General features: G+C 41.2%; 1 protein-coding gene across 35 annotated transcripts; it reads right to left on the reverse strand.

The window, feature by feature from the left end:
* Positions 1–26,088, reverse strand: GSDME (gasdermin E). 35 transcript variants are annotated; one of them, XM_068935155.1, is made up of 13 exons: positions 25,429–25,591; positions 24,494–24,545; positions 23,757–23,872; positions 21,670–21,746; positions 21,021–21,243; positions 19,705–19,897; positions 12,379–12,550; positions 11,246–11,366; positions 6,794–6,982; positions 4,895–5,022; positions 4,592–4,778; positions 3,073–3,146; positions 1–1,716 (listed from the first exon to the last, which is right to left on the reverse strand). In XM_068935155.1, exons 5-13 carry the CDS (start codon positions 21,229–21,231, stop codon positions 1,474–1,476), a joined length of 1,518 nt encoding a protein of 505 aa, XP_068791256.1. In that variant the 5' UTR covers positions 21,232–21,243; positions 21,670–21,746; positions 23,757–23,872; positions 24,494–24,545; positions 25,429–25,591; the 3' UTR covers positions 1–1,473. The 35 variants fall into 35 exon arrangements, with proteins under 35 accessions (XP_068791256.1, XP_068791253.1, XP_068791242.1 ...); XM_068935152.1 differs by having other exon boundaries at positions 21,679–21,746; positions 25,429–25,528; XM_068935141.1 differs by having other exon boundaries at positions 21,679–21,822; positions 25,429–25,528.
* Positions 26,089–26,162: the final 74 nt, after the last annotated feature.

A 26,162-nucleotide genomic window follows, 5' to 3' on the forward strand; every position in this document is an offset into this window, starting at 1 on the left:
TTATTCTACTGTTTTGACATAACATTTAATACAGATGTCTGATGAATTTGTTACAGAGACAACTTATGAATAGTGGTTGGCAAAAGAAGGCTTTTCCATTTACAAATACACGACTCCTGCTAGTAGTATACTATGTACTTCCATTCACCTAAAGGCCCTTTCCACATGTCCCACTGCAAGGTTCGGGCAATGCCATCCGCCTCACTTTACAGACGAGCCATGGAAACACCAGCCCCTTGATATGCAAGGGTATCTATCTTGCTCTCCGGAAGCAGGGAAAAATACGATAGTGCTTTTTTGCAAAGTCCACCTTTCTCAGGGGAAGCTTACCTGACATGACTTTTTAAGACCTCTTAGGCAATCTCCTCCAGATCATGTGGTAATGGAGCAGAAAACCAAACCCAGGTTTCCTGCATCCTGCTTAAGCTGCAGGGCCTGGTTACTGATCACCCCTTCCCACAGGTGCTTGCTTGTTTGCCTGTCAGCCATCTCACAGTGTTATCTGAAAACACTGATATTCCACTTACCTGGAACAACATCTTCCCAAGCCCATATTTACTGCATTTCCTTCCCATTCACATGATCACAGAAAATTATGATTAAAAAAAGGCAAAACAGTTCAAAGCACAAACTGCTTTACTAACACTTTGCTATTAGTCAAAGAAACAGGCAAAAATAGCTGCACTGAAAATGTCACGTGGGTAAAATGATTGCTTTTGGGGAGTGCAACAGGGACACTTCATATGCACATACCAAAAGGAATCATCATATCTCAAAGGGGAAGTTCAGAATGCAATTTAAACAGCGGAAACTTGCTGTGTAAAAGTTATTAGAAAAGAGAGAAATGCTGTACAGAGCATCCCTAAGGTGGTCTTAGTTTTTGAAAAAGAATTTACTATTTTCTGCAGTGCAGAGTTCATATCCATAAACCCAAACGATACTCAATAAATGAAAACCTAATCAAGTACCTGTCTGAGAGCCCGCCATTCCACTTTCCCCAGAGTGAAGGCATTTTGCACATCAGGTCTTAAATGAGCAAAGCATATATCGAGCCCTGGATTTCCACACTTTGCTTGTTTACAAAAAGCAGTTTGTACTTTGCAGTTTTCTCCCACGCATATTAACACAAGCAATCAAGCTTCTGCTGCCCTGCAGATAAAACAGCTATCAGCACAGTTATGTTCCATTTCTGTTCCAGGCTTGTCTTTTCTTCTTCTCTTTTATTCCTCAGTTACTTATTGCTGTGTTTTCCACTGCAGATATTACCTTAGTGAAATCACAGAGCAGTAGCACACGTTCTGATGGCAATGCAGAGTGCTCACCTCAGGCAAACCTAGTCCATGCTGACCTCCATACCACCTGGCTGGACCACCAAAAGTACTCAACTGAATGTGTCTAAAGCTAGCTCATATACATCAATGCTATACTGCAGAGCTACAGAAGAAAGACCAGGCTAGACCAATAACTGCATTCTCAGCAAAGCTCCTCTACATTCCCACCTAAAGCATGAAATCCATGCAGTGCAACATAAAGAACGAGTGGGAAGCACCTAGGCTCTTTAGTAGTTACAGCTTTTACAGAAGACTCTGTTATTTCCAGGTTAATGTTTGATGAGGCAAACAGCCTTTGCACAACATCAAATCTTCCTCTGTCAGTGAGGGAAGTCACCAAACGACTGCTCAATACCAAGGTGCCGTCAGCTGAAGCAATGTTCGGCTGTATTTATGAGAAAGAACAAGAGACATAGACAGAGATGTTAAAAAGGTTTTCCAAGCAGTGCTATTCCTGGCATCACATAGCTCAGTTTTCTCTTACAAAACTGCTGGAGAGCTTATGAGGCGGTGGTGAAAGGGCAAGAATCCCCTTACTTGGCCTTGGCATGTACAATGTACTCATTCAGAACCAAAGCTCACCTCCCCAGAGCCATGTTTCAAAATGCTCCATGAATTTATAACTGCCTGCACTCTTGGTACCGCTCTCTGGGTCCTGGGGTTGACTCAAAGGATGCCCTCAGGCCCACGCTGGGAATTACAGTACCAGAGAAACCTAAATGCCTACAGCAAGTGTCTAGATGCAAGCACCAAAAATTGAAGCAGTTACAGGGATTCCAAAAATGCCTCTTTAGATTCCTGCTATAATGAATGCAGAAGGTGGATGAGTCATAACTCATTGACTAGAAGGGTGTTTTCAGCTTACTGACTATGGAGGGAGAGCTGCTCCATAGACTGAAGTCAGACAATTTGAGTGTATCTATCTCTGGTTTAAAAAAAAAAACAAAACCAAAAACTCTTAAGACCCATATGGTTTGTTTTTAGAAGAAATTCACGCTTTAGCTGCAGCCTCTTTCTCCACAGCACCTGAGCAAGGGCACAAAACAGTTCCTAATGCTAGGACATAGCAACTGAGGCACAATTACTGCCCGTCTGCCCATCCCTGGTACTTGCCCTACAGCAGACTCCTCCAAGAAGTTTCTCTCCTGCTCCTTCCTTTCCCCCCCACTCCAGCTCCGCTCACTGCATAAGGTACTTAACTCTCACACTTATTCTGAGCAACCAGTAGCATCCACCCTACCTCTGCATATTTAAAGGTTCTTACTATAATTTTTTTCACTGAGCTTAAAAAATTCAGAGCAAAGGCCAACCCTGCCCTGTTCCTTCAGCAGTTTTAATGAACGGCCTCAGTTTTGGAACTGCAAAATTTGCCAAGGCCCAAACACTGCTGGCACCCAAGTGAAACTTCTGTTGCCCGAGAGCAAGTGATTACTGTTACAGAGATTTTTAAAATGGGCTAGTGAGACTTCCAGTAAATTAAAATGCAAGGCTAAGTCACCATTTCCTTTTCCTCACAGCTCATGGAAACTTCTAAACGCACCGACAGGTATCCATTTGCAGTAAATTAACTGCATTGTTTGCCACAGTCAGATGCCGACCTTGCTTATGCAGCACCTACAGCTGAAATTCACACTGGATTCTACTATCTTCTTTATTGGGTGAGAAACATAATAAGCCAGAGCACAGAGTCATTACTGCTGCTGGGGCTCACACACTACACAGTCGCATCTTGATTACTCACCAAACAACACAACACAGGGACAACCTGTAGATCACAGCAGGCACGCAGCAGGACAAGAGTGTAATCAGACAGCTCTGCAAAGGAGACATTAGGGAAAGATTGTTTCCAGTGAATAGGCTGACTGCTAGAAAGGGTACTTCTTAACAGCAAGCTCTGTTATGGGGTTCTCCTGCTGAACAGTGAAAGAGGAGCTGCATTTTTGGGGGCCCCCAGGTACAGCACCATGTGAAATGTGCTCTGGAAACCAAAGCAATTCAATGTTGAGGACAGCTGTCACGAGTGCTCTGGGTAACGTTCAGAAGAGGCCGATTCACCCCTTTCCTGTCAAACACAGTCTGCCTCCCAGTGTAAGGAACAGACTGAGAAGGGCAATGGGTGCAAAATCCAACACTGACTATCCCTGCCCCTGAGACAAGCCTCCGTGAGGCTGGACAGATGATTTGGGCCTTGAATAAAACAAGTTTCTTTGCTCTCAACACCAATATGAGATGCTGACTTCAGCAGAAACGCAGTCTGAGAGGATTCATATAGCTGACCCCTCCTTGGGGAAAGGAGATGGACTAAATGATCCCTTTGGTCCCCTTCAACTCTATGACTCGAAGGCTGTAATTACTAACAGAAACAACAGGCATAAAACAGCTTTTGATTCTTGATCCAGCTTTAGCTATGCCTGGACATTAGCAGCAGACATTATGTCCAAAGTCAGGTGGTAAGGCAACACGCTCAATTAACTGTGCCCTGCTGTTACTAGCATGTGACAAGTGTTACTACATCAGTTGGTCCCTGTTTTCTATTTCTTTTGCATCTCTGCAAATGAGTTAAGCTTTCCTACCTGGGTACTGTTCATATATGCATGCACACTGACCTTTTGCTGCACAGTGCCACATCTAACTAATATCACACTGGACTTCCTTTTGTCATCTTAATGTCATGAAACTCTTTATATATGAGAGAGAAGAGAAAAAGCTAGGAAGGAATATGCCTTGGATTTTGCAGGTGGCTTTCCACGAACATTGTGATGCCAACTAGATTGTGTGGATGGCATTTGTTTGACATTTACGTTTAATCACCTTTTTCAGTAGCAGCAAAACAATCCTCTAATTGCAGTGTCTCTATGTTAAATTCATTTTTGCTAAATACATTTTGCACCTCACAGGATGCGCTGTTATACAGAAGACAACACCTAATATGTAATCCTCAGTATTTAGATGGGGAAGAACTCTAGCATGCAACAGGAACAGAAATTAGCTTGCCAAACCGAAATGCCTACTTTCAACGGAAACTAGAGTTGAGCAATCTTGAGGGAACGTGTATTTTACAAGCAAAAGCTGTCAGTGATGGAGGACTGAATTTAATTCACAGCCAGGAACGCCAAGCACGGTGTACCATCCCCATAAAAAGGAGCAGAACAAATTACGCTCACTGAGCTCACCAACTGCTCAAAGAGAGTAGTAAATGCTTTACACAGAGGGAGCTTCTAGAAGGAAAAAAATGGCTTTTCTCTTCATTCATGGCATACCAGAGATTGCACTGATGAGAAGGTGAGCAGCTGAGAAGAGTTCCTTATCCTGAGGCTGATATTTCTGCAACAGTAGCTCATTCTGTAAACTGCACCCTAAGAGCTGCAAGAAGTCACCTAGTTCTTGTTGCTGTGCAGGTTTTAGCTCCTTCAGATCTAGCTTGTCTCCCGTGCAAATATCATCTAACTGTAAGAAAAAAATAAGTAAAAATAACTTGAAAAGAGAAATGTTTGTACAAAAAGAAATCCTAGCTCTGTTCTGAAATTACTTTCGGGAAGCAAGCAAAAGTTCCTTCATCTTACCACGTCTTCCAGGGCAGTTACCATTTCTTCACGGAGCAAGAGTTCATACAAGGTTTTATATAGAGCTCTTTGCTTGTCTTCTGGCAGTTTCACAAGGGGCTGGAACCGAGTCTTCAACCATGATAGATCTTTCCCAAGAAAGCAGTAAAAAGTTAAACTAGGTATTGCTACACAAATGCCAGTAAAAACAGTTAACGTTTTTGCTATGAGTTTTAATAGCTAATTCATCACCACATCTTGACATCCTGATTTCCATCTGTGCAAGTCATAATGAAATGCCAGAACCCATTTGATTATATTTCCTTAGTGACTCAATGAAGCCTCATCAAAAATTCTGAGAAAAAAATAAATGCAGCTACTAGGGACCAACACTGAGTATTCAACATTTTAGATGTCAATATTTTAATGTTAATTAAATTAGCCACTATATGTTTAGTTTTAATATTGTTTATCACTTGAAAGTTCATCTCCAGAGGAAGTTCATAACCTTACTTCTCAACATGGGTTAATATGAATTACCAAGCCAAAATATTTCATGACGAGCATATTACCAATAAGCTCAAAGAAAATAAGTTTTCAAGTCAACCATGCCAATTGGAAGGTTGGAATGTGTTTTTCCACATTCCAAAAATATGGGCATGCAAGCATTCTTAACCTTGTTTAAAATAAATTTCCCTTCATGTCACTCTGGACAAGAAATGTGCTCTCTTTAAGGATGCCTTTTTATATTGAAAAATTCCTTAACTGCAGGGAAAAAAAAAAAAAAAAGAAAGAAAGAAACAAAAGAAAAAAAAGCCCAGCCAGGGATTTTTTGGTATCTGATGCAATCGTATGACTGCCTATCCAAATAAAAGAGCAATGAAACAGAACAGGAAACCTACTTTAAATTACTTTAATTTAAACAATTCTTTAGTCCTTTTAAGAGATAGTTCAGGTTAATTAATTAAAGGAAACCTGCAAGTCCTTTAAGCAAGAAAGGCACAAAGGCATGCCAAGCTAAAATGCAAACCAAAACAGTGGCATAGCATTCTTTCATTCAAAGGTATTTTTTTATCCACACAAAGAAATGCACTCACTCTTTTCAAATGAGTCTACATCAGACAAGGGCAGAACTTACTGCAGCACAACAAATACCTATTTTGGTCATATTTAGTCTATTGAACAAGCCATGAACAAATGGCTGAATTTAGAGATAACAAATGCATTGTTCATCATTAGAAACAGCTGTAGGAATTACACCAAGAACTGATGAAAAGTGAAAGGGTGCTGCAGCCTTGATTCACTTTTCACTTTTCCATTCCTCTGGGCTAACGGTTTTACTTGGGGCAATCCTGCCCCTTCTCTCCCCCTACAATAAGCAAGCTGTGCCTGGCCCATTATACCAATATACAAATTTCCACTTAAAATCACATTTTAACTTCTTCAGCCTAAGATTTCTACCAAAGTTCTCAGAAACTGATAACCGTAACCACAGGGTGAGGGAAGGTATCTTCATAAATTCTGAGACTTAAAATAACCTTTCACTGAGGAGCTTTACTGAAAACTTTTTCCAAATTATGAACCGATGCTTCAGTGACCCCTTCTGAACTAAAGCACAAATCATTACCAGTCTTACAGAGCTTGGTTGGAGTATAACAGAACTGAAATAAAAACCTAATACTTTAAGATCATGTTTTTGATAAAGGCATTTAGCGTGTTCCTAGGGGACTGTCCACTGCATATAACCGTTCCAGAAGTAAATGTTTTCTATTGTTTCTAAGCATTTCCCCAGGAGTTCCTGATAGGGGCTATTAAAGTGAACTAACATAATTTCTTATGGATTATCATACCAGAATACTTAACTCTATCATGCTACTTAACTCACTGTAATGTAATCATGTAAAGCATTTCTGTTAATACCTTGTTTCAAAACACTTAAGGAAGCATCACTGGGAACAATGTTTTTAGCCCCAGAGTATGTCTCATTATCAACGGCATCTGGCTGATACAGAAGAGAAGCATCTCCGAATAGTGCAGAATGGGGATAAGTTGAGCCTTCTGCGCTTTCTCTTTCAAAACCTCCTTGCTGCTCATCTAGCAGACAGCATTCTGTAATTAAAAATCCATTAAAAAAAAAATCATGAAGGTACACAAGCAAATACTGAATGAGATGCTAGTTTATGTTAGCTGGTGTTTGTACCTGTGATTTCACCATGTCTCATCTCTTCCGGGTGGGAAGAATGCCTAAAATTGCCATCTCTGTGAATTACTGAGCATTACTGCTTGGAACACAAATACCGAGTGCACAAATAGAGGTTCGGGGGCGCAGTTACCAGTTACCATCATCCATTCATGATGGAGACACACACGAAAGCACTTCTTGAGATTCATAAACAACTCTGTAAGTATCCTTCACAAAGCTTTTTCTGGCCATGCCATCAGTGGACCCCCTTTTTGAATCAAGCCACAGGTCTATTCCCAAGTCCTCCAAATGAGTGGAAAACAGGAACGTCTCAGAGCAAATCTCTTAAGGACTTCACCCAGCCATGTCCAGTACCAGAATCATCCTTCAATATAGTGTCTCTCTGACAGAAGTTAATGAGGAAAACAATGAATCCCTGGCCGGGTTACCCTTTCTACCTAGACCTCGGGCTGAAAAAAACAAGCACTGGTCTACCTTACCTTACCTAAACTGGACTGCCGACTTCTCGTCGCTGCACAGCCGTCCCTCCCACCTCAGGAAGCTAAGGGACTCATGTAAAGGTACCCAGCTAGCCTTTGTAAGAGTTAGGCTGAGAAATTTGCAATGTCAAGTTCTGTGCTCACGCCTCCAGTACTGTGTCTCAAAGGTGCACCAAATAACCAAAGCCCTGTGCATTATTTTGATCTTCTTCTTCTAATGGCTCAAACATAAGATTTGAAACTGCACCCACGGCGCTCTGCAGCAGGACTAAGAGAAGAACCTAGGCAGGCTAGCAAGAGAAAGTCAATTTTAAAGCAGTACCTGACAGCAAAGGAAAAAATGTAACTAATCAAGCACAGTGCTCTCACGTACCAGGCAAAAAACCTAAATATAACCTTCCTGTGGTTTTAACAGTCTGTCTCACCAAATTAAGGACATTCAAAGCAGATGAGAAAGCAGGGAGAGCACTCCATCAGCCAAGGGCATTTTCAAAGGGAGAACAGAAAAAGAAACCTCTGCCACAGAAAAAGAGAGACCGAAACCTTTACGCTCCTATTGCCTGCATAACCCTTCACAGAGAAGAGCAAGCTTCAGTGGAACAGAAGGCGATTAACACAAATTAAAGAACTTCCTAAAGCAACAAGACTCGCGACGGCAGCCAAGCACCATAAGGCCAACATGCTCATGTTGCTTTCATTGATACTAACAGGCTTTCACATGCACCCTGAAGGAGAAGATGGTGCTAATAAACTACTTGCCCTCTGAGGCAGAATGATGCTGTGTACTGGTTTACCTTATTAGCATCACGTGCACATTTTTAAGAGATATACAGCCTGCTGTTAAATCCTGTAATAGGACTCAGTTCAGAGGAGAATGCAGGACTCGAAACTTTGCATTATTAAAATTGTTAATTAATTTTATATCTCATTAAATCTGTCAGGCTCTGTAAAAGAAAGAGGGGGAAAAAGAAGAAATACATGAAGTAACCTTGTGGTGTTTTTACTATTGAATTCTCTTAACATTCATCAGTGACAGGCCTCCACCAGTGCAGTTAGATCTTGTCAGTTATTCAAGATCATTAACAGAAATAGAAGAAATCCAGAGATGATCAGCGAAAACCATCAGAAGCAAAGAGATTCCTGTGAGTGGAGCCAAAACAATCAGGACTGTTTAATTTAGAGACACTTAAGAGGAGACAGATCAAATGTATATGACAATAATAGAACAATGCAAGTCAGTCAAGTGCTACTATTTATCCTGTTTGGTAAAGCACGAACAAGGGAACTTGCAGTGAAATCAAAAAGAGACAAAACTACAAAGCCTTTAACAGGAGCAGCTTTTATAGCTAATGGACAATTAGCCTGTAAAAATCAAACACACAGAGCATGATTATAGGAAAACATTGTGGTAAAGGAATTAATAACGGATTAGACTTATCTTTTTTTATGGCCAAGAATGTCCAGTCACATTAGCCAGGCTATTTCTAGGAAGGTTTACACACCATTACTCCTTACAGAATAACTCAAGCACTGACTGCCAGTGGCAAAGGAAAAGGAACAAACAAAACTTACATGCATCTTATTCCATAATTACATGTGAAGGAAATTCATTATGTTATACCTGCTGATGGCCACTTGCAGAGTCATGACAAAGGACCATGTTAGTCTCTACATTTAACTTCAGAGGCTATTTTCATTGCCCTAAACAGACACTGACCACTGTTCAGACAGTAAGAAGTTGAAGTTTTCTTGGTGGCAAATCCCTAATTGTGGTGTTATTTCCTCCACTTTGACTTGTCATTGACAGAGGTAATTAGAAAAAAAAAAAAGAGGAGAAGATGTATGTTGTTTATGAGTTCCAACAAATAAAGATGAAACAAGACTGTTTTTTTGAGGCTTAAAAGATCAGAAAATTAAATATGAAAACAGGATAGGGCAAAAGTGCAAAAAGCAAAGAGGAACACACATCATTAACAACACAGATTAATTATCAGCCAGCAGGTCATAGGAAGCTCTATCTGGAAATCACCTAAGTAGGCTGTCTGCTACATATCTAAGTAGTCTGATAGCCTTAATTGCACCTGATTACTCTGAATTACAGTTCTATTATGACTGTGAAATCAATGCCCTCTGGTGTATCTCTGTGTTCACCTTACGTCAGGGTAATTCCCAATTTTTAAAAACTTATTTACAATTTAGATAATGTTTACTTATGTTCCTGACTTACAGACTACCTTAATCTCAGAAAGTCCGTTGAAGGAGAAGGAGGGGCAGTATCACCTGCATTTCTTATCCAAATGAAGTGCAGCCTAGATTCAAATATCACCTGCACTTCAATTATTTCTGCAATATATCTTTTGTTTCTCTCCACATCAGTCTTTTTAAACTTCCAGCCCTACACTACCCATCTAATTTCCTTCCTTCTTGCGCCCCCTGAAACCTGCTTTAGGTCTGGGACTTTGATTGAGGATGGGCAAGAAAAAAAACCTGCATGATGTTGCAAAGCAGAGTTACCATCTTTTCTTTTCCCAAAGCCAAGAAAATAGGATGGGGACGTTTCTGCAACCACTCTGAGAACAATCTATATGTGAAAACGTTGAATAGACAGGAAAGTATTAATTCCAGGCCTACAGTTTATCGTCATTTTCTCTTAACATGACTGTTTGTATCTAAACATGCCGGGTTGACTGCACGAGCAGATCCAGTTCACTGCCTGCACCTTAGATAACTGCTAGGGTCAACAGCACAGGCTGTAGGCCAGCTGCCTAGGAACGAATTTGCAAAAAAAAGACCTGAGGATCCTGATGGACAAGCTGGACCCGATTAGCAGTGTGCCCTTGCAGCTATTAAGGCTCACTGCATACCGGGCTGTACTGCCAAGAGCATAGCAAGCAGCCTGATAGAAGTGATTCTTCCCTGCTCTTCACCATTTTTGAGTCTGCATCTGGACTGCAGTGACCGATTCTGGACTCCCGAATACAAGAAAGACATTGACATATTGATGTAAGTCCAGCAAACGGCCACCAAAATGGTAGCAGGCTGGAGAACTTCAGGTGTGAGAAGCAGCTGAGAGACTGAATTTGTTCAGACTGCAGAAAAGATAGCTAAGAGGAGACCTTAATGCTCTCTACGGTTACCTGATGAAAGTATGTGGAGAAGACAGAGACACTCTTCTCAAAGGTGTATGATGATAGGACAAGAGGCAACAGAGAAGCTACAAGGAAATGTTGATTAAATATTAAGAGGAAAAAAAAAAAAAAAGGTACACCATGATGGTGGTCAAACATGAGAAAAGGCTGCCCAGAGATGTTCTGGAATCTCCACCTCTGGGAATACTCAAAACTTGATGAGACAAGGCCATGAGCAACCTGATCTAACTCTACAGTTAGATCAAACTTCAAGAGTCGGCTCTGCTCTAACCTGGGGCTTAGACTAGATGACCTCCAGTGTCCTTTTCAACCTAAATTATTCTGTGGGTCTATGATCTATGTACATTTGTGAAAAAGCATTATTAAATCAGAAGAGCAGCATTTTACACTGCTGCTTATGCAGCAGTGCAAATAACTATCAAGGCAACGTACACCACACAACATTGTCATGGTGGTACATGGGGAAATAAAAGCACTGCTCAAGAGAGAGTTCTTTTCCACAGTTGAGCTATATGCCACACAAAATGAGCTTTCTACTTACCAAATTCGCCACTGTGCTTTATATACAGTTCAATTACACCATAGGCAATAGCGGTGGCCGGAGGAATCTCAAGGATCACGCTAGAATCCTTCATCATACTTCCATTTTCACTCACTGAAACCTAGAGGACAGATTTATTCACCATTTACTTGATTCAGTTATTGTATAGCTTAAGCACAGAATTAATTAAGAGGAAAAAAATACAGAGAAAGAACATGCTTTGTTCTCCACCAATGACTGTCTAAAGTAAATGCGATATTTGACATCTGTGAAAAAAACAACATAAGCAGCAAGGTGGAGGTACCAAAGTGCCAAGAGCAGCGCTCAGACTCTCTGCTACCCTGTTCTAATAGGAAGTTGAGCTCCAGGTGTAGTTTTCACTTTTGCTATACATAAATCAGGAACACCGTGTCGGGGGAATTTGGCACCCACTTCAGTGTCCTGACCTACCCTCTTCTACCCAACCGGAGACTGGTACCAGGAAGGTGGCACTGGCACAGAAAGCCATGCAACTGCATTTCCCAGATTTCTGCCAAAGGAGACTCCCTGTGCACAGAAGTAATTCATCTGCAGCTTTAAAAAACTTAAAACAAATAAGCATACGCTGGACTTTGGTAACTTTTTCTCAATTCGTAGGCAATTTTTTCAAATGTCCTCACAATGCAATTAATCCCTGCTCCCCAACCACAAACAAATAGCTTCTCAATAAATATTAAAACTCAGGAGATATTGCAAACATTTTTGATGAATGATTATTTTGCTTTTCAAATAAATTTAAGAGCAAAAGCATTACTGACACAACTTTCATTGGATTGTTATATCTGTTTGTTTGATGTTCTGCTGTTGGTAGGAATCTACATAGAAACTGAATCATAATTTGAGACTGTTGACGGAAACCACATTCCAGACTCGCATCAAAAGCTGGCGCCTTTAGTCAGTTAGGTAAGAGGGAAAATATTTTACCTTTTTGAAGTCCCACAGCTAAGCAGCATAATGAGTTCTTTCGACTGACAGAATTTGTTAAGAAAAAATGAAAAATACTCTGAAATCTGTTTGGAGAAATCATAATTTTTTCCTAAGGTAACCTGTAAGTTTAACTAGAATATTCCTTGCAGGTTTTTAGTAACTTTTACCTTTACTACTTTTGTACTGCATCCCAGGATGCCACCGATTTTCTCTTCTGTCTGGATATGTTCAGATATCATACATTTTTGGGTTGTTACTATCTTTTCTCTCAAGATGCAGAGCACTTCATGTTTTCTTTCCATTACTTGTTGCAGTAAACTATTGTTTAGATTTATTGTTCTGAAATAAGAAAAGACACCAGTAACAACAATAAATACTAGAACTGAGAAAACACATTTTCAAAGACTGCTGTTCAAACAATTAAGAATAAGCTTTTATTGTAAAATAAGAATGGTTTCTGTATGAGCAGCCTCCTCAAAATTATCATATCCTCTTTTGTTATTTGGTAGCAGCAAGACTAGAAATATCTATATTACAAAGTAAATCCCAACATACATACTGAATTCTTGATTCTTTACTTTGAGCAAAAACGTCAGCTGTTCGGCTATTTTCATTTAAGTGCAAAAACAACAGAGAACTAGAGACAACCTAAAGCCTCCAGTGCACTATGAAAACAATCAGCCAAGCTTGCAGACACTGGAGTGAATCCTCTGCCACTCTGAACTCTCACTGACCCTACCAGGGCTATGGCCAGGGATGCCGGCTAATCATTGTCTTCAGAGCCTCATGTTAACACAGTCTCAGGAAAATCAATGGATTACATACTGCAGTCTTTACTCAGAAGAATTATTTTAACCAAAGAAGTTACTAGAGAGTACAAATAAAAGACATGCACTAATGGTCCATATTGTGACCTTCTTGCATCCTACTGCATACACTAGGCATGCATGTAATATAAATACATATAATAGCACAATACATAATAAAGCATGTAATATTATCCACACAAGAAAGCTCTGTTTAGAGAGAGTGACCCTGGACTATGACAGCTTGAGGCAACCATCACTGTGAAAGCTGGTTTGGCCTCTGAAGGTGCATGAGCAGTGTGCCCGGACAGACTGCCTCCAAACTCCTCAGTTCTTGCTCCAAATTCTGAGCCATCAGAATTTTTCTTAAGGGAAAAAACAGCACACAAAGAGAGCAGAGGCTCATTTCCAGACCTCATAGCTTGCTACTGATCTGTTATAGCATTCATTTAAAGCCTAAACTGGCTGAGTGGAACTGTTAACAACGCAACCAAATACTTCTAAAGCCTGGAAAAGATTTCATGGATCTTAAGATTGGAGAAGACTACTAAAAATCATCTGCTATAAACTCCTGTGTTACTCAGATGTTTAATCTCACAATTCAAAACTAATGACCAGGACTGTCCCGTCAAAAGAAAAAAATAATGGGGGGGGGGGGGGGGGGCCCTCAGTTCTTTTCTCTGTGCATCCAATTTAACAAATCACCTCCACCACACAACATACTTCAATTTGTGTTTAAATGCTACTGGAGTTCTTGTAATTTGGTGCTTCTTAGAATGAGCAGAAGTAAGAAAATTAGGTCCCAAGCACTGCAAGAGAGGATTATTTTCTAAGAAAAGATGGCCAAATTCACTATCATATCTTCTGGGGTCAGTAACAGTCTTTCCGGTAGAATTAAAGCAACTTGCTAACTGCATTCTATTGATGAAAATGTGTCAATTATACTATACTTTTGCAAAACACCCATTGGAGGTGCTCAGATGAGATGTCGTATTTTCTATTAACGGACACCTCTAGTAAGACAGCTGGAAGATTAAAAGATTGCTATCCCTGACTGAAGTTATTCAGTCTTTTCTTCTCCATTTTACTGTAAAGGGTTGTTATGCAAGGGGCTAAATGGCAATTCCCCAAAAATATGATAGAAAGACATGTTCTTATTCCAATTTACTTAAATCAAGATATCTCCAGCTTTTTAATTAAAAAGTTTTAGATTTATTAGATGCTACGGCTTTTGGATTCATGCAGTCGGTATACTCAGAAGTCAGCTTGATTCTTTATTAAATTAAAAATATCCTGAGGCAATTTCTGATCTTTGGCGAGTTATGTGCTTATATGAAAGTTCAATCACTTGGAATGAACTGTCTGAAAAACTTAAGGTTGATTGCTTAAACAAGGGAACGAAAATACCTCTGAAGCAATGTAAAAGCCACTGGTAAAGCACCCCAAACGTTCCTGAGATTATGAATTTAACTTTTCTTTCTTTAGGTGCCAAGCCGTGCTTTATGCTTGAAATCTTTGGAGTAAGCAAAAATTGAAGAACCGTCAGACGATCACAAACACCGTTAGAAGTTCCTGACAAACTAGAGCTATTAATTATCACAATATCTTTTAACAGGTCATGTCTATTCACGTGCATTGTGACATAATTCCCAATAATTATTTATAATTCTGAAGAGGTGTGCTAAGAATTCTGAAAAAATAATTAAAGCCCAGGGAACCTGCAGTTTTAATGCACAACCAAAGAACCCACATGGGAAGAGATACAATGAAGATGACCAAAAGCAATTTGTCACTTGCTTTCTTATCATGTACTTTTTGCCTGCTTTAGAGGATGACAAACTCACCAGGATATCCTCAAAAGTTAAGAATAAAAAACACAAAACCAACAGAAGGTACAAAGCCACAGAACAAATAGAGACTTCTTGTAACTTCATTAACTATACTAGCATTCACCTGAGAGGCATTTAAAAAAAATCTGATTTAACCCTACAGGACTGAATGACCAAAATCATTCAGAGACTTTTTCTTCCACCTACTTCTACAGCACCCGCCCTGAGGTGAGTCTGGCTCAGATCCCCTCATGCTCCTGGCTTTGAAGTTGAGCTAAGCAAATAACAGCCGCGTGGCAAAGCGAATGCCTCAGGTGACACAGCTACGCTTGCAGTGAGGTGCAGTGAGGAAGTCAGTGCTGAATGAGCTGCTGCAGCACCGCAGCAGCACTAACACCATGGGGACACATAGCTATTCAGCCCGGCCCCGAGGCAGCGCTCCCGCAGTGCGGTGCTCCCTATCGGGGGTAACTCGGTGCATTGTGGCAGGGATGTGGCCACTGTCTCAGGCCCAAGATTTGAGAGACTTCAGTGGGATGCTGTAAAGCCAGGCAGAAATGCTTTCCTGTTCCCACTAACTTTTATGACCACAGGATAGAGACTTTAAAACCACATCTCCCTACCAACAGTTAAAATTACTTTTTCTTTTAGGACAGCACAGTTAAATGCTTTCCGTAGAGTTTTGGCACTCAACTGTCTAAGACAAAAGCCCTCAGACCCCGGTGTTGAGCGCAGGCACATTGCTGGCATCACTGGGGCACAGCCTGTGGAAGGCAAACCCCTCTGCTCTTCCCACAGGAAAGCACAGGATGCTGACTCAAACAGAGGACAACGTGTGGTAAATAAATACCCAGCTTAATCTAAATTATCTTTGAAAACAGGTGTCAAGGGCAAAATGCAACAGGGTTGAAGTTCAACAATCTGAACAGGGCTTAAAATATTGAGGGGCAATGGCCGCTGAATCTAATGAGTGTACTCTTGCAAGGGCTGAACTCATTTGCTAGAGTAACAGTCTGAGTATCAAGAACAGCAAGACGGTCGAGTTAAACAGCTAAGAATACCATATGCAGGCACATGGAAGTGCATTTTTTATTCTATAGGCTACATTTCAAAGCTCTCATTTCTGCTCTGCAGCCTTCACTCTTCCTATCTTGTTCACAATCTACTGTACAGGAGCCCTCAAGTGAAGACACTTGGCGTGGCCTATAGGCTGGGACTGCAGTCTTCCCCGCCTTTGAGAAGCTGAGCTGAAATGTTCAAAAGGAGACACTATAAAATACAGTGAGAAGTTGTATTCCTAAATCCCACGATCAACATACAGATTATGAATTGTTATAAATAACTTTTTTCTTCTTGCATGAGGAATGGAGTGGAAAATAATCAGGTACAAAGGTAAATTACTGCAGCTTAGATGCAGGAAAAAAGAAAAAGACAGAAACCAATACAGGGCAAGGGAAAACAGACAGCATCCGGCAACTCGGCAGGCTCTCGCAGATCACGCGTCTAAAACCAACACCTGAGACTCTGGGTCTTTCCTTCATGTGCAGAATCCCTGACTTGGACTATCTACAATGAAGACGGGCTAGGTCAATTTTTCCATCAAATCCTGTCCAGATTTCTCAGTAACGCATCCTGCAAATCCTCAAAGCAAGGTGCTTACCAGTTTACCTTGACTACCAAAAAGAATGGTTGCAACTCTTAAGTACTCTTCATGCTCACAGTAAGGTCAGCACACTTTTCTGGCTGCACATATTTTCTGTGAGTTCATACAGCTCATGTAGCACCTTTGAGGGAAAACTGGTAAACAGCTATGTCATCCTACTCATAAATGCTCAAGGATTTTTACAGATAAATAACAAAAGGTTTATGTTTGAACCAGACTTCAAACATGCCCTGACAGGTCAAGTCAATAAGAACAGGGAGAGCGCACACAGTTAGGTTAATGGGCTGAATCTCCACTGTACTCTGATCAGGAATGGGCACCTAATTTTGTCCCAGTTTTGTCTCAGATAATTGACTGAATCTATGAAAACGCATCTTGAAGTACAATATGCAAGAATATACAATAGTATAAAAATATCTTTCAACCATGTGAGAGTTTACTACTACTAAAATTTAGCCTGTTTTTCTAATAGGCTAATCATGGACTGAAGAATGATTTATATGAAACGATGGAAATGTGCCAGGCAAACAAACCTGTTTGCAGCTGATGTGGATTGAACAGCTGCTATCTGCTGCCTTCTTTCTGTTGTTTTTGTCCTCTTGGAGCATTAATCCCCTAACCCAGCTCAGTGAAATGATAAAAACAAACAAGTGAACTGTTAATTCAGGAGAACTGAAGAGATTATATCCTCCCTACAATCATTTTTACTGGAGGGCAGAACATTCTCTTAAATGCAGAACAATCTCACCAATTTAAAAGTATAGGACTGTGCCCTAAAGTCAGTATGCTACAGTACCTGGTGAATTAGCAAGCACAACAGAATACGAGAAGTAAAAATAATGCATCATAAAACATGCAAAGTTTAACTATGTTTTTGTTATATATATTATTAAGTGTATTCTGTATTGAAAATGTCATTACTCTGGCAAGTCAGGAGGTACCTCCTCCCGCATCCTTCAGCTGTTGTCTCTTTTCTGAAAAGGAGAGTCACTGCTGCATCTGGAATCTAGTTAAAAGACTAGCAGAATTCTCCTTTGTAAGATTCACATAAGAAGTGAAAGGAAACTGATTTGATGACATCCAGCACTTGCAACTTTCTGATCTTTAAAGACTCACAAGACTTGGTTTAGAAACCACATCAACTTTCACTTTTTTTAAGATGCTTCTGCTATTTATCAGTAACTGACTTAAGCAGCCAAAAACAACAAGAACAACATTTAAGTATAACTTAATTAGGTTCTACCTAGAAACTACAAATGAAACAACAATTGATCTGACAAGCACAAGCAATGCGTTTCATTAGATGAAAAAAAAAATGAAAAGAGCTGATTCTTTTCTCACAAGAGCTGACCACTAAACACCATCTTGGTACCATACTGCTTTGTATGCAAAGTCACGTATTTCTAGGCATCACCACTCCCGAATGTTCTCTATCCCTCCCACCAATGCTCCATGAACAAGATGAAAGCTCAAAGCCATGAACAAGATCCATCACAAATCACAGAATATTTATGAATGGCTAACTGGAATTTCACGTGTAAGGACCTGCTCACTGTTTCCAGTGAGCTTCAACCTTATGCTGAACGAATGAATGAATAAATAAATAAAAAGCCAAACTGACTGGATATCAGTTATACACTTTGCATCATAAGCTTTAATAAGCTATGAGCATCTTTTCTATAAACAAAGAACTAGCTCCTTGTTTACAGGGGCACACACATTAAACTGGACTACTTCACTGCCACACCTACTAAGCAACCCAGCGGGCCTTACGTGCCTGCTCAACTTCTTCATACAAAGTCAGCATCTCATAGTGTTACTGAGTCTAGCATGCAGATGATTTAGTGATCTCTTCCAGGTCCTTATACCATAAAGATGTATTTTAACAATAATACACAGTCATTACAAACACAACTCGTATTTATACTTTACACTTTACATTTTCAGATCTGCCCAAACTTACTGACCTGCCTTGTCTATACTTACTTTTTCTACAGCATTCTATCCACTGTTAGAAACAAATTTCTAAATCATGACTGATATTGTTTGTCTTACACTAGATGCATACTAATTTTACAAGCCTGGTACACACATTAATCCCAGTATTTTCTGTTTGTAATACGACATTGAGTACAAAGATAGCAAAGTGCCTTTTTAAAAAACAAGTTTGATGACTTATGAATGCTCATGACAAACAGCACAATGGGCAATTGTTCCTCTGAAAATGGAACACTGATCATTTCCAGAATGTCCATTTAACTAAAGAAAATGTACACTGCTTCATATAACTCTTGCACAGATAACTAAAAGCTATCATCATCATCAGATCATTAACAAACGCGATTAAAATGTATTACACCACCTCCTATAGATCTACATGGCTGTCACATATTAACCACCCTCAACTCCCATATGAGTCAGGAACTGCAATACAGAGCAGACCCTTGACCATCAGCTGGTTGCCAAGTAGGCTTCTGTCCTTGACTGTCTTACTACAAGATTAAGTCAATCACATTTCAGATTAGAACTCAAAGTCTTGGATGCCTTGTAAAATTACAGCTTGGTTATAGCTTGGAATATCTGGGTTTTTTATTACTCTACGTAATAGTGATCAACAGTTCAACAAGCCAGTTTTTGTTCAACTACTTGAATGAGTAATCACCATGGTGCTCATCTTTTCCATTCCTTCCTCTTTACTTCACATAATTCCATTGTCTAGCACAGCCTCTTACAAAAAAAAAAAAAAAAAAGTAATTATAAAGCCTGCTTACAAGAATATTGGTAGTTCTGAATTCAGTTTCCATAGCATTCATCCCAGTAACATAGAGAAGCCAATTCATTTTCTTCCAGATTGTATTTTAATAGAATCCCCCAAAGGGAGAAGGATTTGACCCTTGTTCCACATGGTAATTCATGCAAATATGTAAGATGAAACAGCAGTGAGATGTTTTTTAAATGCAAGCGAAAGATCTGACCACCGAGCTTTCAAGAAGCTGGAAATTTTCATTTTGGTATGTATGACCTATAGAAAGTTTCATGTGCTCGAAAATGAGATTTTACAAGAAAAGTAATTCTTCGACTGTGACAACACTCAAGAAATTAGTTGCTCAGTGATCACACCTAGCACAAGTCTTTTACCTAATTTAAGTTCAGAAATCTTTTTTGGCCTTTGCCATGCCAATAGTAAAAACATACCTTCCCTTGATGTCTTTCATAAGCTGCTGCAAATCAATCTCCTGCTTCCTCAGGTTTCCAAAGGAGGACCTGCTTTCCACACAGCCCTTCCCTCTGGCTCCCAGGCTGATCTTTCCAAATGAAGTATCAACACTTCCTTGAACAAAATCTTCAAATCTCCCCAAATATTTCACAAAGTCAGACTCCACAATTACTAGGAAAATGATAAAGTAATTTCAACATGTAAAGACAATAAAAAGAAATAGCATCAGAAGTGGTTGAAAAAAACCCAAAAACTTACAGAGAATTTGAACAGCTAATGAAAGCAAGGAACAGTACTGAGCAGGTAAATAAGGACTTTCATTGCTCTACACCTCCTATTTCTGCTTCCACCATATTTTCATCATCTTTGCTCTGCTGATCTTTCTTATTTTGCCATTTTGGGAAAACATAAGATGACTAAAATGCTGAGCTCAAATGCCACGGAAGACTTGCAAAGCAGAACAGAACTGCTTGCATTGCTGGTGCTTTATATTTTTCCATTATCTTGAGGCATCTCATTCATTATAAGCCTGTCCCAAAGCTCACTGAAAATCAGTGGAAGCATCTAATTGGCTTAAAAGAAATCCCAAATCTCACATACCTACATACTAAAGAACAGACTCAGAATCAGCTGCTCTTCCACACCAGCCACAATTAAAATCTACACTTGACGATAGATCTGCTCTCCTGTATGGAATTATGACATGCCCAGAAATACAGGATTCCTCCAGATCATTACACCTATGACTTAGTTAGGGCTGGTGCAGCTAGATGAAGAAAGAAGCACAAGCGTCACCTATTTTTTCCAGTCTGTACAAGAAGAAAGGGAGCGGTGGCAAAGCTCACTTGGCCTTGCCTGTACAAGCATCCCCTGGGTTGCTGTCACTAACAAAGCACTGTTTGTCCAACACATTTTCACCCAGAGCACAGTACAGTTTCATGCTGCTATCGCATGCTGGCATCCCCAAGAGATGTTCCAGGGGAGCTTTCGAGACGGCAGAGCGCTCTGTTATCAAACAGTAGCACCGCAGGGCTCGACCACCTCCAGCACTCAATTGCACTAGTCTCTCTAGACAAAACACTTTTTTTTAAAGAATTAACATTTATTAGTATTGTTTTTAGCAAAACGAAGAGTCAAGCGCCGAAAATATCAGGTCATCCCATTTCTAAGGATGGAGAATGCTTCAGCAGATCCCTTTGAAAGGAGTCCTCGAGTAACATGATTGAGAACAATAACAAAAAAGATTAGGCTTCACATTCTTTTTATCTGCAACAATCTCTGAGTATGCCTTTACCTGGTTTTATAGGTTTGTCTTCAGTAAGCACATCACTCAATGTGACTGTCAAGAAATGGTACTTGGGCTTCTGCCAGCACCACAATTTCTTCCTCTTCGTAATTAAGCTCAGAAGCTGCAGCTTGTCAGAGGCATTCAAGTGGGAGACAGGGATCAAGTCACCTCCAGTGTCAGTTTCTCTCACAAAATTCTTTGTTGCTTTTGCAAACATCTTGGAGAATCACTTAAAGTCTGAAAGATTAAATTTATTTTTGAACAACTACAGTTGGAAAGTATAAATATTTACATTCTTCGCTTTAAAAAGTTCTTTGCAGTAGTTAGTGTTTTCACCTCACCTTCCACACTGTGGAATCAAGAGTTCGAATAACTTATGCAAAAATAATAAGGTTGTAACCTTGTTACAATAACAGATGAGAGAATTTTAATTAAAATTTTAAATATGCAACAGTGAATAAATAAAGAACAATGCATTACAAATATAGCACAGAAGGTTCACATGTTACAATGATAATGCATGCATGACATTTATGATCATGTGGATAATGAAAGAAAATAAATGTGTGGGAATAGAAATATTCCAATCTAAAACAAAAATAGTCCTTCAAAGAACACTCACAGGCAATTAATTTGTTAGGGAGGAAAAACTTACCCAGCTTACCTGAAGTTCTGAGAAAAAGCTTTGAAGTAAGTCGAGGAGCATTGACTAATGAGCACCCCGCAGACACTCTTTGGGATGACAAGAACACAGATGCAAGGGCAGAGGATTCCTGCCTCCACACAGAATCCTTCTTTTATTACCTTACTGCCAACACAAAATTATCTTAATCTATATAAGGTGAGTGGATGTTATTCATACAAATTATCTTGACTAAACCAGTGAGTAAACACATCTAGTGACAAGAAAAAAAAAAAAATCTATAAAAAGCAACAAATATTTGTACTGGCTGGCTTGTGACCAAGTTGTCTTTCTGAACTGCACCCATGGAAAGTCCCAGCTCATTTTTACTTTCTGAACCTTTTCATGTTTAATGTTTTCCAATCTTCTCTACTACCCATCAGTATAACTACAGGTATATTGAACATATGCTGCTTGCAACTGTTATTCTGATCTGCTAAACTGCTACTTACGTTATCTTTCTCTCTCTCTCTCAAATTTGCCTTAAAAATACTGCTATCTCCTCTTGTGTAAAGTTTCCTTTATTCCAAGCAATTCATTTTGCTGTGTTTACAGGGAACTTTTTCAATAAGGGACACTGAATGAACTCACAGAAGAAATGGCAAAAAATGACCATTCACAAAGAAGTGCTAAACATGCACTTTTAATAAAAAAAAGTTTTAATCTTTAAAAAAAATCTTTTTTAGTTTTTCAGCTGTGTTACTTGATCTAGCAGTATTGCTAGAATTAAATCTTTTTTTTTTTTAAACTTGATAGCATTCCTTTCAATCTCCCAGCTGACACTGAAAATTTCAAGTAAGAATATAAAATGTCTTAGCTGCCCATTTCCTTTCTTTGAAATGGCGTATCTGCACGTTCTCCATTAACTACCTGTCCTGCTCCACAGAGATATTAGATTTGTCAATTACAAATACGGACCAAAATAAAGTAGGACAGGCTTCAAGCAAAAAAAGAGACTGCAGTGGGCACTCACGACTCTTGCAAGACAATGAAAAACTGAGTAAAAATAGTGTTTGGACCATAGCGTTCATGCTTTAACGACTGTTTGAGGAAAGAAAAAAACACCTCTTTGCAGAGAGAAACTTAGCTTACCACTAGTTTTTCCCAAATCTCACTTCAGAGAGTACTTCACACAGTATTTAGCAATTCATGTTGAGGTATCTATCTTCTTATGAAACCCCTACAGCTGCCTCCTAGTTCCCCACGCAAGCAAAGTTAGTAAAGGCTATTTCTCAGCAAGACTAGCATGGAAAGGATTTGCACAATGTTGAAGTCCTGTAACATTTTACGGAAAAGTCTTCTGGGGCTCTCATTATTAATTGTGGTTGCAACATACGTGCAAACTACATGCACTGGGAATATTCCCACGGACTTTCTCCTTCTCTGACCTTTTCCTAAACCCTAAACTGAGATTGATTTTTGCATTCTTAAATTTCTCCTCCTTAAATTTCCCCCCAGTTTCCATCTCAGCGAAAACCTTTTTAACAGAATGGCCAGTGCAGCTCCATTTATATCTCAAAAGAAACCTCAACAGCCTCAGAAAGCAGCAAAAAAAAAAAAACAAAAAACAAAAAACAAAACCCTAGTTCCCCCTGGGACTTCTTTTGCATGATGATGCATTTCACAACCAACCAGATGACTGATTTGTAATGGAGGGGACCATTAAGAAAATTCTCATTCCTGGCATCAGCTGCTCTTCCCTAGGAAATGTAACCTTCTTCAAACGTTTCTGTGTTTTATGTTATCAGTTACTCATTCTGACTCCATTCCTACACACAACAGCCACAAGAGCAGGCCCTCTAAAGACAGAAATCCCCATTAATTTCTAAGGTGTTTATAAGAAGAGAAATTGCAAAAATCAGTTCCTGTGATTCAGCTGTTACACACTCACTAGATCAACTTCACCTCCTGAGAGGAACAAGTAACACCGTTTTATAGAACTTGTTACTGATGTCTGATGGCTTGTTTTATGTCTTCACTCACAGTTACCACCCTTTTGACTAGCAAAAAGGACATCTGGTAAGGATCACAGCGTGCTAATGAAAACTGCTGAGACTCACCAGACAGGGGAGATGGCACTGTCTTTAGCCACAGAATGACAATATTAACGTCTCCTGTACTTTGCTGTGTTGGGAACGTCCTTGCAGGGAGCACATTTGCTGGTGTGCACCAGTACCTGCGAAGCAATAATCTTCTGGCCAAATTGCTCTTTATGTCTATTTGGATACAGTGCCTTTAACACAAATTCTGAAAATTCACCCAAGTATCTGTTTTCCCGGGTTCTCAAAGCTAAGACATAGAGCCGATGAATGCCATTACTCAACAGCAGGAAGTTAGCGCAGCTACCAGCATCCAAGCTACCCTGACTGAATGGACACAGACTGGTTACGGACACTGCGTTAAGAAAGCTCTGCCTTTCTATTTTCTTGCTCGGAAAGTTTTGTTAGAACTGTGCTTGGTTTGGCAGAACGGAAAGGGAAGCATCAAAGCTGGCAGGAGAAGCCTGACAGGGTGAATTCATTCTTACAGAGCGACAGCTGGGCATGGAAGCAGGAGAGGAAGCAGAAGTACTTTCCTTGCCAACCAAGGAACTTAAAATTAGTCTGAATTTGGGCTATGGGAGGAGTATTCAGTGAAGAGGATGAGATCAGGTAAAGTTGTTTAGAGCAACTTCATTGTTCAGTTAAACAAACAAATCTTACCCTGCCTCATACCTTTACCACAGCTCCCTAGCTCACTATGTTGGAATATTAGATCCAAAGAAATATTTTATGAGGAGTAACAATCAAGATTTTACCTTTGCCAGCAGAAAAGCAAGTTCTAAGCAGCTGTCCAATGTCTTCTGCATTCTGTATACACATACAAAAAAAAACCCTTTAGGAAAATAAAAAGTTTTTAATTTAACGTCAGATTACCCAGAGCCCTGGGCAGAGCAGAGAGGGAATCTGTGCGGAGGGTGACAACTGAATCACGAAATAATGTTAGCACATTGATTGCCAATCCTCACTGTAAGGCAATACTTTAAAGGACAACCCTTAAAGACCATAGACGACCAAACAGTAGCTTGGCTTTTGGAAGAGCTGTTAGGCTTTAAATTCAACGTGCAGCAGACGTAACAGCCTTTGAATCCTAACGAAGTCAGGGGTTATGCTGGAAGGCGAGGAAAGCGAGCAAGCGCTGACAAGCAGCACGTACATGTTGTTACAATCTCTTATAAGTTACTGTCATCTCCTTTCCAGATAAGTTAAATTACAAAAAGCCACAAACGCGAACACGCAAAGGCTAGCAGAGACGCTCACGCAACGAACCGCAGCCCGTGAGCGCACTGCACTCTAAACACATCCCTAAACTGTAGCCGGGGACGCAGCACTTCCTTCCTTTGAACCCTGAGGAACCTGCAGCATGTGTCTCCCAAGACCGACTGTCACCACGCACAGATACAGGCCCAGCGCTTAACCACCCCCCCCGCACCGCCGGCCAGGCCCGCGGCCAGGCAGCCGCGAGGGGAGGGACAACAAAGGGGCCGCAAAAGGGCCGGAGCCTCCGCCGGCAGCCCGGCCGGCTCCCCGCTCCAAGGGCGCCAGCGGCACCGCGCCGACACCGCCCTCGCGCGGCGCCTGCTCGGCGGCGGCGGCGGCGAAGGACGCGGCCCCCTCAGCCAGCGCGGGGCGGGCAGGGCCGGCTCCCCCACCCGCCGCCGCCGCGCCGCTCGGGCCCCCGTCTCGTACTCACGGCTGCCGCGGCGCGTCCCCGCCGCCGGCCCCCGAGGATGCGGCGGCGGCGCCGCCCCGGCGATCCCGCCCCCCGGCAGGGGCGGTGGTGGCGGGCGGCGAGGCGCGGCGCGGCGGGCGAAGCTCCGCGAAGGGAGCGGGGCTGCGTCGCGGCGAGGACGGGCGGCAGCCGCCGCCGCCGCCGCCGCCGCCGCCGCCGAGGGCGGGCCCGGGGCGAGGCGGCGGGTGGCGGCGCTGAGGGGCCGCCGCCATTTTGAGGTGGGCTCGGGCCTCGCCCCGGGGCAGCGAGACGCTTCGTTGTCCGCCCGGGAGCCCCCGAGCGGGGAGGGGAGGGGAGGGGAGGGGAGGGGAGGGGGGTGTCCGCCTGCCTCCATCTCCTTCAGCGTTGCCCTTTGCCCCCCGCTGCGCCCGGCCGGCTCAGCACAAGGGTGGCATCACCGGCTCTTGAGGGAGTAAAGTCTGGGCTGTGGAAGAAAAGGAAGTTAAAAGTTGGATAGCCTTGGATGAACAGTCCTCATGAGGGACAGCACTTCATACATACAGCCAAAGTAGCGCCAGTTTTCTTCCCTTCTGTTCAGCTGCTTACATTACCCAACACTTCCAATAAATTTCAGCCGATTTTAGTCCGTCGCCCCTTTCTCTTGCCCTCCCCCCCCCCCCCACCGCCAAGTGACCGCTTCAGTGAGTCAGTGATAGTAAGATTTCCTCGCCTGTGCTGCACCTGCTTAAAGAACT

This window comes from Struthio camelus, chromosome 2 (assembly GCF_040807025.1).
Source record: "Struthio camelus isolate bStrCam1 chromosome 2, bStrCam1.hap1, whole genome shotgun sequence".
Lineage (NCBI taxonomy): Eukaryota > Metazoa > Chordata > Aves > Struthioniformes > Struthionidae > Struthio > Struthio camelus.

Bases quoted from the DNA above. Each gene is read 5' to 3' on its own strand.
- GSDME (XM_068935158.1), bottom strand. From the start codon at position 21,231: ATGTTTGCAAAAGCAACAAAGAATTTTGTGAGAGAAACTGACACTGGA. The intron at 11,367-12,378 runs GTAAAAGTTACT...TCTGTCCTCTAG, and splicing joins GCAGTACAAAAGTAGTAAAG to GTTTCAGTGAGTGAAAATGG. The intron at 5,023-6,793 runs GTATTAACAGAA...TTCTTGGGAAAG, and splicing joins CTTAAGTGTTTTGAAACAAG to ATCTATCATGGTTGAAGACT.